General features: G+C 37.8%; 1 protein-coding gene across 1 annotated transcript in view; it reads right to left on the bottom strand.

The window, feature by feature from the left end:
- Window positions 1-16,501, bottom strand: part of ZFYVE9 (zinc finger, FYVE domain containing 9) — a 136,440-nt gene that overhangs the window by 79,771 nt on the left and 40,168 nt on the right. Inside the window, exons 4-6 of the mRNA XM_011926373.1 lie at window positions 8,739-8,838; window positions 5,793-5,969; window positions 3,998-4,167 (exon numbers count right to left, since the gene is read on the bottom strand). Coding sequence (XP_011781763.1) covers window positions 3,998-4,167; window positions 5,793-5,969; window positions 8,739-8,838 — 447 coding nt within the window. The remainder of the gene's footprint in view (window positions 1-3,997; window positions 4,168-5,792; window positions 5,970-8,738; window positions 8,839-16,501) is intronic.

Below are 16,501 nucleotides of genomic sequence, written 5' to 3'. Positions count from 1 at the left end.
GGAGAGGAGAGGAGAGGAGAGGAGAGGAGAGAAGAGAAGATTCCTAGCAGCTTCATTTCATTCATAATAGCCAAAAACTGGAAACAATTTGAATGGCCACTAACAGGAGAACATAACATAAATTATGGCCTATCTATACAATGGAATACTACTCAGCAATAAATTAACTTTTGGTGCATATGGATAAATCTCATAAATATTAGGTTGAGCTTAAAAAGCTAAACACAAAACATTATATACTATTGTTTTGATTCATATGAATTCAAGAATAAGCAAAATTAATCTGTAGGGACAGAAGTGAGAACAATGGTTACCTTGATGAAAGGGGAAGGTGCTGACAGAAAAAGTGCATAAGGAACCCTTATGGAGTGCTGGAGATGTTCTGTATCTTCACCTGGATGGTGGTTACATATTTTATGTGTGTGTATACACATACACACACACACACATATATATATAAAACCATGTATAAATTCAAGTTGTTTCCTAAAGATTAATGCTCCTTAGTTATGCATTTTGCTATATATATTTTATACCTGAACAAACATTAAAACTATTTCTTCAAAATATGGCTGGACACGGTGGCTCATGCCTATAATCCCAGCACTTTGGGAGGCCAAGGAGGAGGGATCACCTGAGGTCAGGAGTTCAAGACCAGCCTTGCCAACATGGTGAAACTGTCTCTTACTAAAAATACAAAATTTGCCAGGTGTGGTGGTGGGCGCCTGTAATCCCAGATAACCAGGAGGCTGAGGCAGGAGAATCACTCAAGCCCAGGAGGCGGAGGTTGCAGTAAGCTGAGATCATGCCACTGCACTCCAGCCTGGGCAACAAGAGCAAAACTCTGTCTCAAAGAATAAAATAAAATAAATATGCCCATGTTTTACCATACTTTTGTCTCTACTTAGGACAAAGTTTTTAGGACTATACGTTTTTAGTGGGATTTCTAAAATTTTCCAATATGGCATCATATAGGAACTTTGTAAAATTTTACTGGCAAACTACTATTAACTGACTTGAAGGCCTGGTACAGAAAATAATCGATTCTAACCTACTATTGAATGGTGCAAAAATCCTCCTTTTAATATCATAAGAAGTGGTCAGTTGGTCTCTACTTAAATGCCTTCTGTGAAAAGGCACTTACTGAGGGGCTTAAAATCTAGATGACAGGTTGATGGGTGTGGCAAACCACCATTGCACATGTATACCTATGTAACAAACCTGCAGGTTCTGCACATGTATCCCAGAACTTAAAGTATAATAATAATTTAAAGAAGACATTCACTTCATTTCTTGGGCACTTTTTAAGTGCCAGGCACTCTACTAGACCATAAAATAAGAAAAATATTAATATTTTCTAGTCTGGCATTAAAAAGTTTGTTTTCTGTCATTTTACCACATAAATATTAGAGTGTTGCACAATGTGAGAGCACAAAATAATATGGCTTAGCCTGTCTTAATAATGAGCAGAAAATTGTTTCCCTATAACATTCACTCACTACACCTTCCTCATTCTTTCAAAAATGTTCACAGTTTAAGAACCAATCATACAAACTAAGAGATAGGAAATAAATTTAATAGGAAGAAAAAAATCATCACCCTCCCGCCTCAGCCTCCTGAGTAGCTGGGACTACAGGCATGTGCCATTATGCCCAGCTAATTTTTAAATTTTTTGTAGAGACAGAGTCTGACAATGTTGCCTAAGCTGGTCTCAAACTCGGGGCTCAGGCAATCCTCCTGCCTTGGACTTCCAAAGTGCTGGGATTACAGGTGTGAGCCACCGCGCCCAACCCAAACTAATACTTCTTGATGGGATCCTTTAAGAAATCACCCTCACGGCCCGGCGCGGTGGCTCAAGCCTGTAATCCCAGCACTTTGGGAGGCCGAGATGGGTGGATCACGAGGTCAGGAGATCGTGACCATCCTGGCTAACACGGTGAAACCCCGTCTCTACTAAAAAATACAAAAAACTAGCCGGGCGAGGTGGCGGGCGCCTGTAGTCCCAGCTGCTCAGGAGGCTGAGGCAGAAGAATGGTGTAAACCCGGGAGGCGGAGCTTGCAGTGAGCTGAGATCGGGCCACTGCACTCCAGCCTGGGCGACAGAGCGAGACTCCGTCTCAAAAAAAAAAAAAGAAAACACAAAGAAATCACCCTCACTTACGTAGGATTGTCATTACTGCCAAAAAATGTTTAATCTGAAACTAATCATGAGGAAAAAAAAAAAAACAAATACAAATACAAATTGAGAGTCTCACGTAAAACATGGCCCAAATATTTACTTAAATATTAATGATACAAAAGCTTAATAAACTTTATTTAAAAAATTAATATATCTGTGCACACACATATATGTAAAAATGAAATCTATAAAGAACATTATTGTGACATTTGGGGAAATCAGAATTATATGTTAAGTTTCCGTTTCATATGATAATTGTATTGTGGTTAAATAAGAAAATGACTTTTCTTAAGGTACACAAGCTGAACTATCAAATGGTGAAGTGCAACCAATCCTTAAATGGGTCATCAAAAAAAATGTGTATGTACTGTGAAGTGGTTGAGTAAATGTGGCAAAATGGTAACAGTTGATGAAGATAGGTGAAGAGTATATGGGTATTCACTATACTATTCTTGTAACTTTTCTATAGGTTGAACTTGTTTCCAAATAAACAGTTGTGGCCAGGTTTGCCTATAGTTTCAGCTATTTGGGAGGCTGTGGCAGGAGGATCGCTTGAGCCTGGGACGTTAAGGCTGCAGAGAGCCATGTCTGTGGCACTATACTGCAGCCTGGGCGACAGTGAGACCTTGTCTCAAAAAAAAACAAACAAACAAACAAAAAAACAGTTGCGGGGAATAAAGAAAAAACTTTCTTGACAGTCACTGTGGAGATACAAAGAAGGATTAGACATAGTCCTGGCTGTCACCCTCAGCAGCTATAGAAAAATTCAAAAAACAGAAATATTTGAAGACAGATATTACATGATTCAATAATTCACCAAACAGGTAACTCAGCTCTGCATGTCAAAAAATCTAATCTTAACAACACGCAATTTCAATTACAATCAAACTCACAAATTATATAGGATGTAAATGTCTGAAAAAATATTACTTATTAATATAAATAATTAGTAACTAACAATTCTATGAAAACATCAGGAGCAAAATTTTTATCCAATCCTGACAGGGTGTGATGGCTCACCCCTGTAATCTGAGCACTTTGGGAGGCTGACGCGGGTGGATCACTTGAGGTCAGGAGTTCAAGACCCAGCCTGGGTAACACGGTGCAACTGTGTCTCTACTAAAAATACAAAAATTAGCCTGGCATGGTGGCAGGCGCCTGTAATCCCACTTACTTCAGAGGCTGAGGCAAGAGAACTGCTTGAACCTGGGAGGCAGAGGTTGCAGTGAGCCAAGATCATGCCACTGTACTCCAGCCCGGGCAACAGAGACTCTGTCTCAAAAAAACAAAAAAAAAAGTATCCAAGCCTAATGTAAAATGTGGACTTGGATTGATTATGATGTGTCAGTGTAGGTTCAACAAGTGTAACAACTGTACCACTCTGGTAGGGGATGTTGATAAGCCAGGGTTCTCAACTCAGCTCCTCAGGCCCCTTCATGTTACCTGCTCTTCCTCACCATAGCACTCCTGAGAGGCTGCCACGGAACCTGGGGAACATGCTTTAAAAACCAATGTAGCAAGGGGATAGAACTCTCTACAGCCCGACTGCTAGCTACAGTGGAGCACCTGAGCTCATCTGAGAACAATCTTCATTAAGAACCTTTCTCCTGAAAAAAACTTCTAAATATACAGCAAAGAACAACAGCTGATTTTTGCCACATTTACTTTATCCATATATGTGCACATACACACTAAGTTGTATCCAAAACCTAAAGAGTTCCACACAAAAGTAATTCAACATAGAAAAAGGCAAGACACACGCAGCACAATGCTGAGTAAAGTACCTATGCAATTTTAGTTGCTGTTTTGTTTTCTTACCTCTGCTGGTAGAGGACTGGTAGTTACTGGCTTGACTGGGTCATGTGACACAGCCAGGGTTCCTGCAGAGGAAGTTCCATTCATTGTTAATTTGGCTGCATCAGCAACTTCTCCATTGGGCAAGATCCCATCAGCAAACCAAACTCGCCTCTGCTCTCTGGGCTGAGCCACTTGAGGGGCCAGAAAAATAAAACAGGCATCAATGTGACATTGGAAGGTTTTCTAACATCAAAGAAGAGAAGGTCACCAATTCCAGTTGTACAAAGAAATCACTACTTGGCAACTTACAATCAGAAACATCAGAAATGTAACTGTATATAAAAGTGGTTATAAATGAATTAAAAATACAAATGTAAATATATTCTTTACTTCTTTAACTTATATGCAAAGAGTAAAAAATATTTTGCTTTGAAATATTAAGAGTGCTTAAACACATCCATGATTATGTCACATACTCTGTCCCGTATCACTGACAGAGAAACTAAGGAAAGTGTTCAAGTGCCTCGGAAATAAATTAATGGCAAGGGGAAAAAAGCAATAGACATTCACATTTTCTAAAGGTATGAGGTTTCCAAAGAAATTAAACATCTGGAAAAGTGATATGGTACTTTTAAAGGGCAAAAGATGCCCTGAAGAATGTTAAAGAATAATTCATTTATAACGGAAGAGCTGGTACAGACATGTAAGAATTGGCAAGCAAACTGACCAGATCGTTGCCTGAAGTGTAACGGAAGAAGAAAAAGACTGATCTGGCAGTGCAAAAGTAATTTATGTTTTAGTAAAAAGATGGAAAAAGCTGGAAAACTGACTCTGATGAAATGATCCCTTTAAGTCCAGTTTTTGAAATCAGTTCAAACAGCCAAAACACACAGAGACTAGGGAAGAACAACAAAAACAACAAATGAAGAGAATAAAGATTTTAAGAAAGCCTAAATTCATAAAAATACAAGGAGTATGACTAAGGGATGATCTGAAAAGAGAAAAAATGGGGAAGAGTATGATAATGTCAATAGAAGTCTATGATCTTCAAAAGGGGAGGTAGGTTATTTAGCAAGGGGAAGGGAATATTAATAGATGAAAAGATAAAATTAATGAAGGAAGACTGATTTTCATTACCAAGGGAAACTTGATAAGATCATTTTAAGGAAATAAATGTTATTTTTACTATTCATAATCCCCTGCACTTACACAGTGTCTTTCATCTGACAATATCATAATCATAAAGATATAATAAATCAATGTAAGTTGAGCCTGTAATTTTCTACCTATCATATAGTTGGAATTAAAGTTCTAGATTTAAAGCCTATGTCCCTAACACAAAAATGTTCATATTTTTATATGGACAGATTAAAAATGAAAAGAGAAAATGGTAATGTATATTCCAAAAAGCAATACTTGATTGGGCTGGTCAGAAAGAAGAACTCTCATTTTTACCACTTACTAAACTCCTACAAAAAACATTAAGGTAGGCATGAGGTAGGCTAGGAATTTACAGACTGACTTCAAATTCTGCACCTCTTTTTAAGGACAAGCAGTGCAATTACTCCATTCTTAAGTTGGAGAGGAGACTGACATATATTCTGAGGTGCCTCTAAAATACCAAGCAACACAATATTATTCTCTACTTGCCCAGAAATAGTCTTGACACATTTCTCACCTTATTGTTCCATTTTAATAACCATCCAAAGAGACTTATCTGCAGTGTTTTTTAAGACTTGTGCTGTAAAGTCATATCAGCACCTTTTCAGAGGAACTTCGTGAGGAAAAAGAGAGAGAATAGCACATGATCCCCTACCTTCTGCTCCAGGGTGCTTTAAAACTCCCACAGGTACCATCACAGTGGGAGGTGGAGAGCTCAGAGCTCCTGAGGCCTGAGCTTGCTGCAAGGGAGGGATAGTAGAACAGTATTCAGCAGGATTGTTAGGGTTAGGGCTCTGGCTTGAGGCACTCATCATGTTCTCCCAGGCTTGAGCTAAAGCAAATACAGACACAATCAATGTGAATGGATTGCAAAATATGGACATCAAGACCTCCACAATATTGGATAAATACTGCAGCTTCTCCTAATTAATACTCATAGTATGTCTCTCTTCCAGCTAGTGAAGGTATTAAAGAGATAGATGATTTTATGTAATAAAGGAGACCATTTAGCCAAGTAAACTATTTGGCTGGAGCAAATAACATTTTTTTTTTTTTTTTTTTTTAAAGAATTAGACTGGGCACCGTGGCTCATGTCTGTAATCCCAGCACTTTGTGAGGCCGAGGCAGGCAGATCACGAGGTCAGGAGATCAAGACCATCCTGGCTAACACAGTGAAACTCCGTCTCTATTAAAAATACAAAAAATTAGCCAGGCGTGCTGGTGGGCGCCTGTAGTCCCAGCTACTCAGGAGGCTGAGGCAGGAGAATAGTGTGAACCCGGGAGGCGGAGCTTGCAGTGGGCCAAGATCGCGCCACTGAACTCCAGCCTAGGCAACAGAGCTAGAAACCATCTCAAAAAAATAAAAATAAAATAAAAAAGAATTATAGGATATTTCTGATAGACTGATAGCAGATCAGTCTGAGTTAAAGGTTAGAGCCTGGCTTCTTTATAGGAGACCAAACATTTCCTTAAGAGGGAGTGAAACAACATCAAACTTTAAGAATTTGAAACCAGGATAGCATTTAGACATTTTTTCATTTGTTTTAATATTTAATGCATTTTATAAAGTTCTATCAAAAAGCAAAATCAGGGGCTAAAATAGTATAACTCTACTGTATAATTTTAAGTTTCATTTCTAAACTTTTAAGGCTCTCTTTAAAGTAAAATCTCATTAAAAATTTCTAAAGCCTAAAGCTCAGGAGGACACATCTCAATATTTTTCTGAATTCTGCTTTTATGTAATCATCACCCTGTATAAAAGTATCCATCAGTAACAACCATTTCACATCTTTGGTGTGTCTCAAAAGCACAGGACCTATTTGAACATGAAAATGTGCCAATATCATATAAATGTGATCAACCAATATAAATGATCACAAATAACATTAAGATTCTGTGTACCCTATAATTTTACTAAATACTGACACATCACCTACTGCCTTTAAAGCAAATAGGATGAAAGGTGCTACAGAAATGAAAGATACCACATTTTATCTTCTAGGTTCAGGTAATACCACATGCCCAGAAATAGAAGTCACCCTCTTTTTAAGCATCCTTTCAAAAATCTCATTCAACATCAAAGAATGATCCATAAGATTCTGAATATTTATTGCCTCCAAACTGCAAGACAAGGCTAGTAACAAAAGCTATGTTCCTTTGAAAGCACTGGCAGGAAGAGGGGAGGAAGAGAAAAGGAGAAAGGGAAAAAGGAATAGGGAACACTGAAAAGCATCAAATTAAATATTAAGAAAAAGACCAGGCTAAGCCATGCGAGAGGAAAGACGCTGGAAAAACCAGGAAAAGTGGATTACCTTAGGATCCCCTGTTAAGGGCCTCCTTGGCTTAATAAAAAGTAAGTATTCCATGTGAATCCTCTGCCATTTCCTTCATCTTTAGCTATGCCAAGTTAAAAAAAATTAGCTATCAAGTTGGAAGATCTCATCAAATAAAAGAGGTATTAGGTACTATAATTAAGCAGCACGCTCTTATCTGTGAATATGTGCCCGAAAATGAAAGCAGCAGAATAAAAATCATCAATTGAGCAACTAAGTGAAAAAACCACTATTCAAAAAGTAACCCTTAAGAGTGGAGAGAATGATTCATATTTGGTCAAAATCACAAGAATTCAGAAATGGGAGGAAACTGGGTGGATCATAGGAAATTAGAACAGATCAGATTAACTGTCATGCAATAGGTTAATAAGCCAGCAACAGGAAAACGTCACTATCAGCAATGCAGACAGACAGAGCAGGAGGGGTCTCAGAGCAGAAGTTCCAGCCTCCAGGAGGCACACTATCCTGGCACAGGTAGCACTGGTGTTCAAGTTCAACATTTTATGTCTATCAGTAATTGTTCCAGCAACTGTACAAAGATGCATTCAAAGAGAAAATACCATAACCTGAACAATTTTAGTGTATCTTTTTACAAGAATACTCAGGGTTTTAACTAATATGCCCTTAAAATCATTTCCAGTCCAGCAAAAGATGAACACTGGATAAGTTTTATTTACTTTCCCTAGCCATATTCTTTTACCACGTAAGAACTAGATTCTAAACCACTATTCTCATAGCAAATCTAAGTAGCATTACAGAGATAAATAGGCTTTAAAAATGCAATTTCCTACTTGGTCCTAGATGCTAAAATACTTATTTTCAACAAGGTGAGTGAAACAAGGTGTTGATAAGAATGCATGCTAAGTTATTAAGTTGTTCCTTAGGAAGAGATGGCTTCTCTTAAAAGGAAAATCTCAGCCCAATTTTAACATCTCATCATCTGGTGATCAAAAGCTCCCCATTCCCACCTCACCCTGGTTATTTTATAGGAACACAAATTACTACCTCGCACCAGATTTCCAAAGAACTTCCACTATTCCTGCAAAACTTACCTGGCTTTAGCATTCATTCATTAAATTAGGCACAGGAATTCTGAAATGCTAAGATACTTCCAAAACATGGAAATTTAGCTAAATATTTTCAGTTAAAGTTATGACATTTGAGAAGGGGAGCAACTTGTAAAGAAAGGCAGGGGGGAAAAAGTCTTTTCCTAGGCATTCCCTTTTTCTGTCTCAATAACTATGAAATCAACCTGTTTTAATACTTACCATTCATTAGCACTGAATGGCAGATTACACACACTCTAGCTTCCTTTCTGTCCATGTATAACAGTTTACATTTCAGGCTACAGCAGGAAGCACAGAAAACCTGTGGGGGGAAAAGAATACACAAAATTTACTTGGGATTACAGTGCAAAGAGAGTGAGCCAATATTGACAAATACTGATTGTCAGTGTACCTTATTAAACTACAATACTAAAGTTTCAAAGAAAATGTAGTTCAGGAAGTTGGGTAATTTAAAAGCAAGAGTGAGATTACAAGTCTGTCAACAATAAAGAAATGGAAAACGTTGGCTGAAAATAAAAATCTTAGCTAAGATCACATGGCAAATACACAGCAGTAGAGAAAAAAACCACCTGAATTACCCTTAGGCAAGATTTCTATGCACACAATCACCTAACATGGGTACTGAAAGATAGTTACATCTGCTGTTTCCGTTTGGAAAGGAATTACAGCGGGATGAAATAAAGATTGGAATTTCTGCATTTTAACTTCTGTTTGTTACTATCCTTATATGTGGAATTACAACTATACCAGCTGTTCTCACTGTTTTTGCTATGAAGGCCAAGGGTCAGTATATACAACTCAATCATAAACATACGCACTGCTTTAGCTACAGGAAATCAGAGCAGGCAATCAAAATCTGCCATGCCAATTTCCACCTTCTGGGCTTGGTTCCTGGTAATCTCACTTCCTTCTCCGTTCTACACTAGGCAACAACAATCTCCTTTGTTCCTGTTAAGATTTTTCTTTTTTTTTTTTTTGAGACACAATTTGACTCTGTGGCCCAGGCTGCAGTGCAGTGGTGCAATCTTGGTTCACTGCTGCAACTTCCACCTCCTGGGTTCAAGTGATTCTTCTGCCTCAGCCTCCTGAGTACCTGGGACTTCAGGTGTGAGCCACCACACCTCGCTAATTCTTTGTTTTTTGTATTATTAGAAGACATGGGGTTTTACCATGTTGGCCAGGCTGGTCTCAAACTCCTGAACTCAAGTGATCCACCCACCTCAGCCTCCCAAAGTGCTGGGATTACAGGCATGATCCACCACGCTCGGCCAGATTTATTTTCTTGAAAACTCATCAGTCATTTATCACATAGAGCCTTACAGTGGCAAAAGCCTGTTTCCAGTAGGATAAATTCTACTTCTTCAGTTTTTACACCAAGAAGCATCCTATACCTTACAAAGTTGAACCAAGAGATGAGGGGTCACATTGAAGTCTAAGTTAAGATAGATATCTCCCATCCTACTATGTATAATTAATATTTAGTTACTATGATTGTTATCAGTTAACAATTTTTATAGGGCTTGACATTCTTAAATGTGATATAGGGAGATATCCCTGTGATATAGGGAGAACAAAGGGTATACATATTATCCTTATTTTCTATCAGAAGAAACAGTTTAGAGGGTTAAATGACTTCAAGTTCACAGCAAACTATATGAATACTAGGCACTTTACATGTGTTACATTTAACCTCAAAATTCTACGAAGACAGTCATTTACAATTAGCAGTTAGGTAAACAGATGAATGTTTCAAAACTCCCATGTTGAAATCTTAACCCCAAAAGTGATGGTATTAGGTAGTGGGGCATATGGGATTAGTGCCCTATAAAAGAAGCCTGAAAGAGACTCCTCACCCTTCTGCCCTGTGAAGTTAGAGTGAGAACACAGCTGTCTATAAGGAAGCAGGCCCTCACCAGATACCAAATCTACCGGTGCCTTGATCTTGGACTTCCCAGGCTCCGGACTGTAAGAAGTAAATCTCTGTTATTTATAAGCCATCTAGTCTATGGTATTTTGTTAGAGCAGTCCGAGTGAACCAAGACATTAAGTAAAACTACCAGGGTCATACAGTTAGTAAGTTACATGATTAATCTGTATGACTTCAATGGCTCTGTAGTTAACTACTCTGTAATACTACTTCATACTAAATTACATATTTCATTTAAATTTTGAGTCTTGACTTTTCCTTCTCCCTCCCCATGACTACATCCAGTCAGTCATTAAGTCCTGTTGGTTTTTCCTTTGAAATTGTTCTTCCAAAATCACATCTTCTCCTATCTCTAACATTGCTGCCTCTGTTCAGGCTGTTATTATCTGAGGACTGAACAATCATGATGATAAACTAACTGTTCTCCTAATTCTTCACATCTGCCTTCCCAATTAATCTTCCACACAAAGACTAGATGAAGGAACTTTCTAAAAAATAAATCCAATAATGTTAAATTTCTTAAAATCCTTCAATAACCTTTCTTATAAAGAGACAAAACCACGAATCTGTCATTCACTCATTTATTCTACAAATATATAAACTCTTATTATGTACTGGGCACCAAGCTATCCAATGGGGATGTCGCAGAAAACAAAACAGACATGGTCCTTGCCTTCATGCAACGCAATTTAGTGCAAGGGTTTCAGGTTATAACCTAAAATCAAATAATAACACAAGGCTGGGCACAGAGGAGTACGCCTGTTGTCCCAGATACTACATGGGAGGCTGAGGCAGGAGGATGACTTGAAGCCAGGAGTTTGAAGACACACTACACTATGACTGCACCTGTGAATAGCCACTGCACTCCTGTCTGAGTAACATAGCAAAACCCTGTCTAAAAAAAAGAAAAAAGAAAAAGAAAAAGAAAAGAAAAAAGAAAAAGAAAAACCACACAAGTGAATATGAAATTACGTGTTTCAAAAGTGGTAAATGGTGAAACAAGACCATGTAATCTAGGCTCTAGCCTAGATTGGCAAGGTCAGGGAAGGTTTTATTTAGGAAATGACAAGAGATAAAATCTGAAGGATGGATAAGAGTTTTCTGTGCACAAAGAGGTGCCAATAGTACAGGAATAGTATGTAACAGTACAGGAAATAGTATGTACACAGTTTCTATTAGGGGAAGAAGCATGGACCCACCAAAGAACTAAAAAGTTAATATGGCTTGAGGCCCCAAAAGTTAAGAAATGCACAGAATAAGCTGAGTCCAGATCAAGCAAAGGCTCTCTAGGATCTGTTTTGACCTTTTTAACAGAGCAATGGGAAAGCCCTTAAGCACTTTTTTTTTTTTCTTTGAGACAGAGTCTTGCTCTGTCGCCCAGGCTGGAGTGCAATGGCACAATCTTGGCTCTCTGCAACCTCTGCCTCCAGGGTTCAAGCCATTCTCCTGCCTCAGCCTCCCAAGTAGCCGGGATTACAGGTGTGTGCCACCATGCCCAGCTAATTTTTGTATTTTTAGTGAGATGGGGTTTCACCATGTTGGTCAGGCTGGTCTAGAACTCCTGACCTCAGGTGATCTGCCCGCCTCAGCCTCCCAAAGTGCTGGTATTACAGATGTGAGCCACCGTGTCCAGCCCCCACTTAAGCATTTTAATAAAAAATAAAGACATGATCAGATCTGTATGGCCACAGTGTAGGGGGAAAAAAAAGGAAGAGAACAAGAATGGATTTGGGAAACTTAATGAGCTACTGCAATTATTATACAAAACATTAATTTATGATAAAAACATGAGCTTCAATAACCAATACCTCCAAGGAAATAAGGCAAAGAACTCGCACTGGTAAATACACACAAAAAATAAATAAAATGGCCAATAGATATAGTAAATACCACTCATGACAAAATAAAACAATGAGGTATGTTTTTACTAAGAGACTAGCAAAGATTTTTTTTTTAACAGTGGTATCTAATGGTGGTGAGGGTATAGCTTTCATATTCTGCTGGTAGCAATATACACTGGTAGGTTAATTTGACAATATCTTTTAAAATTGTGTTTATTCAGTATGACTCAGCACACACAGTTTTAAATTTTTATCCTACTGAAAACATCCACATGTGCAAAGAGAGCTACACAACAATTATCTCCATATTGTTTAGAAGTTTTAAACAACCCAAGTGCTCATCAGTAGTATAACAGCTAATTAAACTGCAGTATACCCATAAAATGGAATCCCATTTCCGTAAAAAGAATGAGATAGTTCTGTACATACTGGCTGACATGGAAAAGAAAAATATAGTCAAGTTGGAGGATGAGATCAGAATGGAAGTAGGGCCTTTTTAATTTTTACACACAGTCTTGCTGTGCCACCCAGGCTGGAGTGCAGTGGCACCATTTCAGCTCATTGCAACCTCTGCCTCCCAGGTTTAAGCGATTCTGGTGCTTCAACCTCCTGAACAGCCGGGATTATTATTTTTTTATATTTTATATTTTATTATTATTATTTTTCTTAGACAGGGTTTCGCCATGTTGGCCAGGCTGGTCTCAAACTCCTGACCTCAAGTGATCTGCAAGCCTGGGCCTCCCAAAGTGCTGGGATTACAGGCATAAGCTACCACAGCCAGCTGTCTTTTTCTCTCCTTTTACTGTATATATTTTTTTAAATGTTGTATTGGGACATTTTATTTTATTTTGATTAGTTTTTTCTGCACTGTTTAAATTAGAAAAAATAAAAAATAAATTAGTTGGTTTTATGGGTTGAACTGTGGGGGCACAAATACTTAAGTTGAAGTCCTAACTCCTAACACCTTAGAATGTGACCTTATTTGAAGACAGGGTCTCTACAGAGGTAATCAAATTAAAATGAAGTGATTAGGGTAGTCTCCTAATCCAACAGGACTAATACCCTTAAAAAAGGGGCAAATATGGATACAAGAAGAACACTGTATGAACATGAAGATGTCCATCTATAAACCAAGGAGAGAGATATGGAAGAGATGTTTTCCGTACAGCCCCCAGGAGGAATCAACCCTACTATCACCTTAATTTCAGACTTCTAATAACTGTGAGATAATAAATTTCTGCTTAAGCTGCCCAATTTGTGGTATTTTGCTAATTCTAGCAAACTAATATAGTTGGGAACATTCAGAAGTAGTGAGTTAGTCTTTGGGACAACAATTTCAAATAAGAATGATTTTTTAAGAAAGAACAAAATATCTTAAAAAAAAAAAAAAAAAGCAAGGGAGCAGCAAATGGAGTAAACACAGAAGAACCCAAGAATACCCATCTTTCTCAACATCCCACAGGCCAAAGAACAGTATAGAGAGATCCTTTACATTTCCAATGGGATTAGAGGAAAGTACAGGAGTTAGCTAGAAAAGTAGATGACTCTTCAAAGACAGACTATGATATAGTGACATTCATAGGTCATAAGAATTAGTATCACAAAGGAGATGGGCAGAATCTAAGAGATCTGAGCCAGGCTGGGAACAGATTAATAATCCTGAATTTGAAATTACTGGATAATAGTCTATTTGCCTGAAAAGATCAAGATGAAATTATCTACCATGAGCCAGGTTAGTGAGTGCTTCTCAACAGGGGCACTCCTGGCATTTTAGGTGGGCCAATTCTTCATAGGACAGTACTGTCCTGTGCACAGCAAGATGTTTAGCAGTCTTGGTATGCACAGGTTGCTAAATGCCAGTAGCAACCTCAGTCATTCTGACAACTAAAAATACCCCACCACATTCCAAATACCATCTAAGTACGTTCCCCGGTTCTCTAAGCTACAGGTTTAGAGTAAAAAATAAAGTCAGTTCTAAAAATTAAGAGAATTACATATTTGCACACCTGAACTTAAATTATACTGCTGAAATATCTTACCATATGCCATATATCTTTATCACAACACAATCTACTGCACTGATTGAACTTATTCTCCATTTCCCCACACTAGAATGTAAACTCCATGGAATAATGAATTATTATTATTATTATTTTTTTTTTTTTTTTTTGAGACGGAGTCTCACTCTGTCGCCCAGGCTGGAGTGCAGTGGCCGGATCTCAGCTCACTACAAGCTCCGCCTCCCAGGTTTACGCCATTCTCCTGCCTCAGCCTCCCGAGCAGCTGGGACTGCAGGTGCCCGCCACCTCGCCCGGCTAGTTTTGTGCTTTAGTAGAGACGGGGTTTCACCGTGTTAGCCAGGATGGTCTTGATCTCCTGACCTTGTGATCCCCCCATCTCGGCCTCCCAAAGTGCTAGGATTACAGGCTTGAGCCACCGCGCCCGGCCACTAAATTATTTTTAATACTGGTATCTTCAATATTGTGTCTGAAACATAGTACTCAGTAAATATTTGCTTATTGCTTCCTTGAAAAGCAGTTATTGCATAAATAAATGTTATGAATGGGACTAGGCACAGTGGTTCACGTGTCTAATCCCAGCACTTTGGGAGGCCGAGGCAGGTGGACTACCTGAGATCAGGAGTTCAAGACCAGCCTGGTCAAACATGGTGAAATCCCATCTCTACTAAAAATACAAAAGCTAGCCAGGAGTGGTGGCAGGCACCTAGAATTCCAGCTACTCAGGAGGCTGAGGCAGAAGAATTGCATGAACCCAAGAGGCGGAGGTTGCAATGAGCAGAGATCACACCACCAGATTCCAGCCTGGGAGACAAGAGCAAAACTCCGTCTCAAAAAATAAATAAATATATAAATACATAAATGTATGAATGGAAAAACAAACAGTAATGTAAACTTTTCTGGGAAGGACTATATCATTCATACCCAAATTCAGAAAATAATTTAGAGCCATTCAAATTTTGCAACAACACATTTTAATCTATTTACAAGAGTGACCTCAAGATTTGTATGCCTAATGGTTACGACTGACATTATATGGCAGGATCTGTATGATCTGCCTAAGTATAAAGAGACAAAACAAGGTAATTTATAATATATATTCTAAACGATGTTTCAGCTAAGTACTGGTTAAAAGGTTCCATTTGTGTGTTTATATGTAATTTTCTTTAATGTGGCACTTCTGTGTTCCTATTTCAACTTGATTATTCTCTAGTCAGATGACCTCATGGAAATAATTTAAACTCTCTAGGTCTTAGTTTTTCTCACATGTAAAATAGAAATGCTAATACAGTATTCCCTTCATAAGGCTTTTATGAAGATTAAATGAGATTATATGTGTAAAATGTAGCATATTATAGGTTCTAAATGTATGTTGGTACCTTTCTCATTTCCCTTTCCTTTCCTTTTAAAATTTCTCACTGCAGGCTTTCCACATAACAAATCCTATTGCTAAATTTGTGAACATGCTTTATATTCAAAGTACCACTTTGTGCCTATTTATACCCTCTTACAGTGTGAATAACACTTATTCCTTTGCAATTCTTGAAAATTCAAATCATCAAATGCTCACTTATTTCTTTCCAAATTAGAAAATGCAAAAAATGATGTCCCAGGTCTTCAAAATGCCCTATAATTATGACAAAAATAACTGTGATGTGAGAATAATAAAAACAGGAGAGGAGAGTGCATAGGACTGACCAATGTCCAGCTGTTCACAAAGACCAGTGAAAGTAACAACTTATAAAAATTGTGAAATGCAAAAGAGTACTTTATCCCTCCTCTTACTAGCACATAGCAAAACTCAGTATCATAAGATCTAAAGCAGTTCAAACAAATATACACCCTTGCCTCTGTCTAAACACCTGTTTAAACTTCACTGTTATTAATAGAAAACAATAATAATTATGAGTCATTTTAAGTGTCCATTACAGAAAAGGTTAAAGAGATCTCTAATTCAGACTTTCAATATTATATCCAAGTGAGGCTGTACAAACAAAAAGTTGTAACACCAGAATTGGAATAAAACAACATTCATCACAGAACTTTAAAAATGTTTGCAATTCATGTAATCAGAAATTACTTCCTTTAATGTACTATGAATTAATTTTTATGTATTCGAAACTATCTTCTAAACAGCACATGTATATTGCATTAAATGGTTTTTTTTTTTTTTTTTTT

Source organism: Colobus angolensis, unplaced genomic scaffold (assembly GCF_000951035.1).
Source record: "Colobus angolensis palliatus isolate OR3802 unplaced genomic scaffold, Cang.pa_1.0 Scaffold68, whole genome shotgun sequence".
NCBI lineage: Eukaryota > Metazoa > Chordata > Mammalia > Primates > Cercopithecidae > Colobus > Colobus angolensis.
This window is presented reverse-complemented; position numbering and strand designations above follow the sequence as displayed.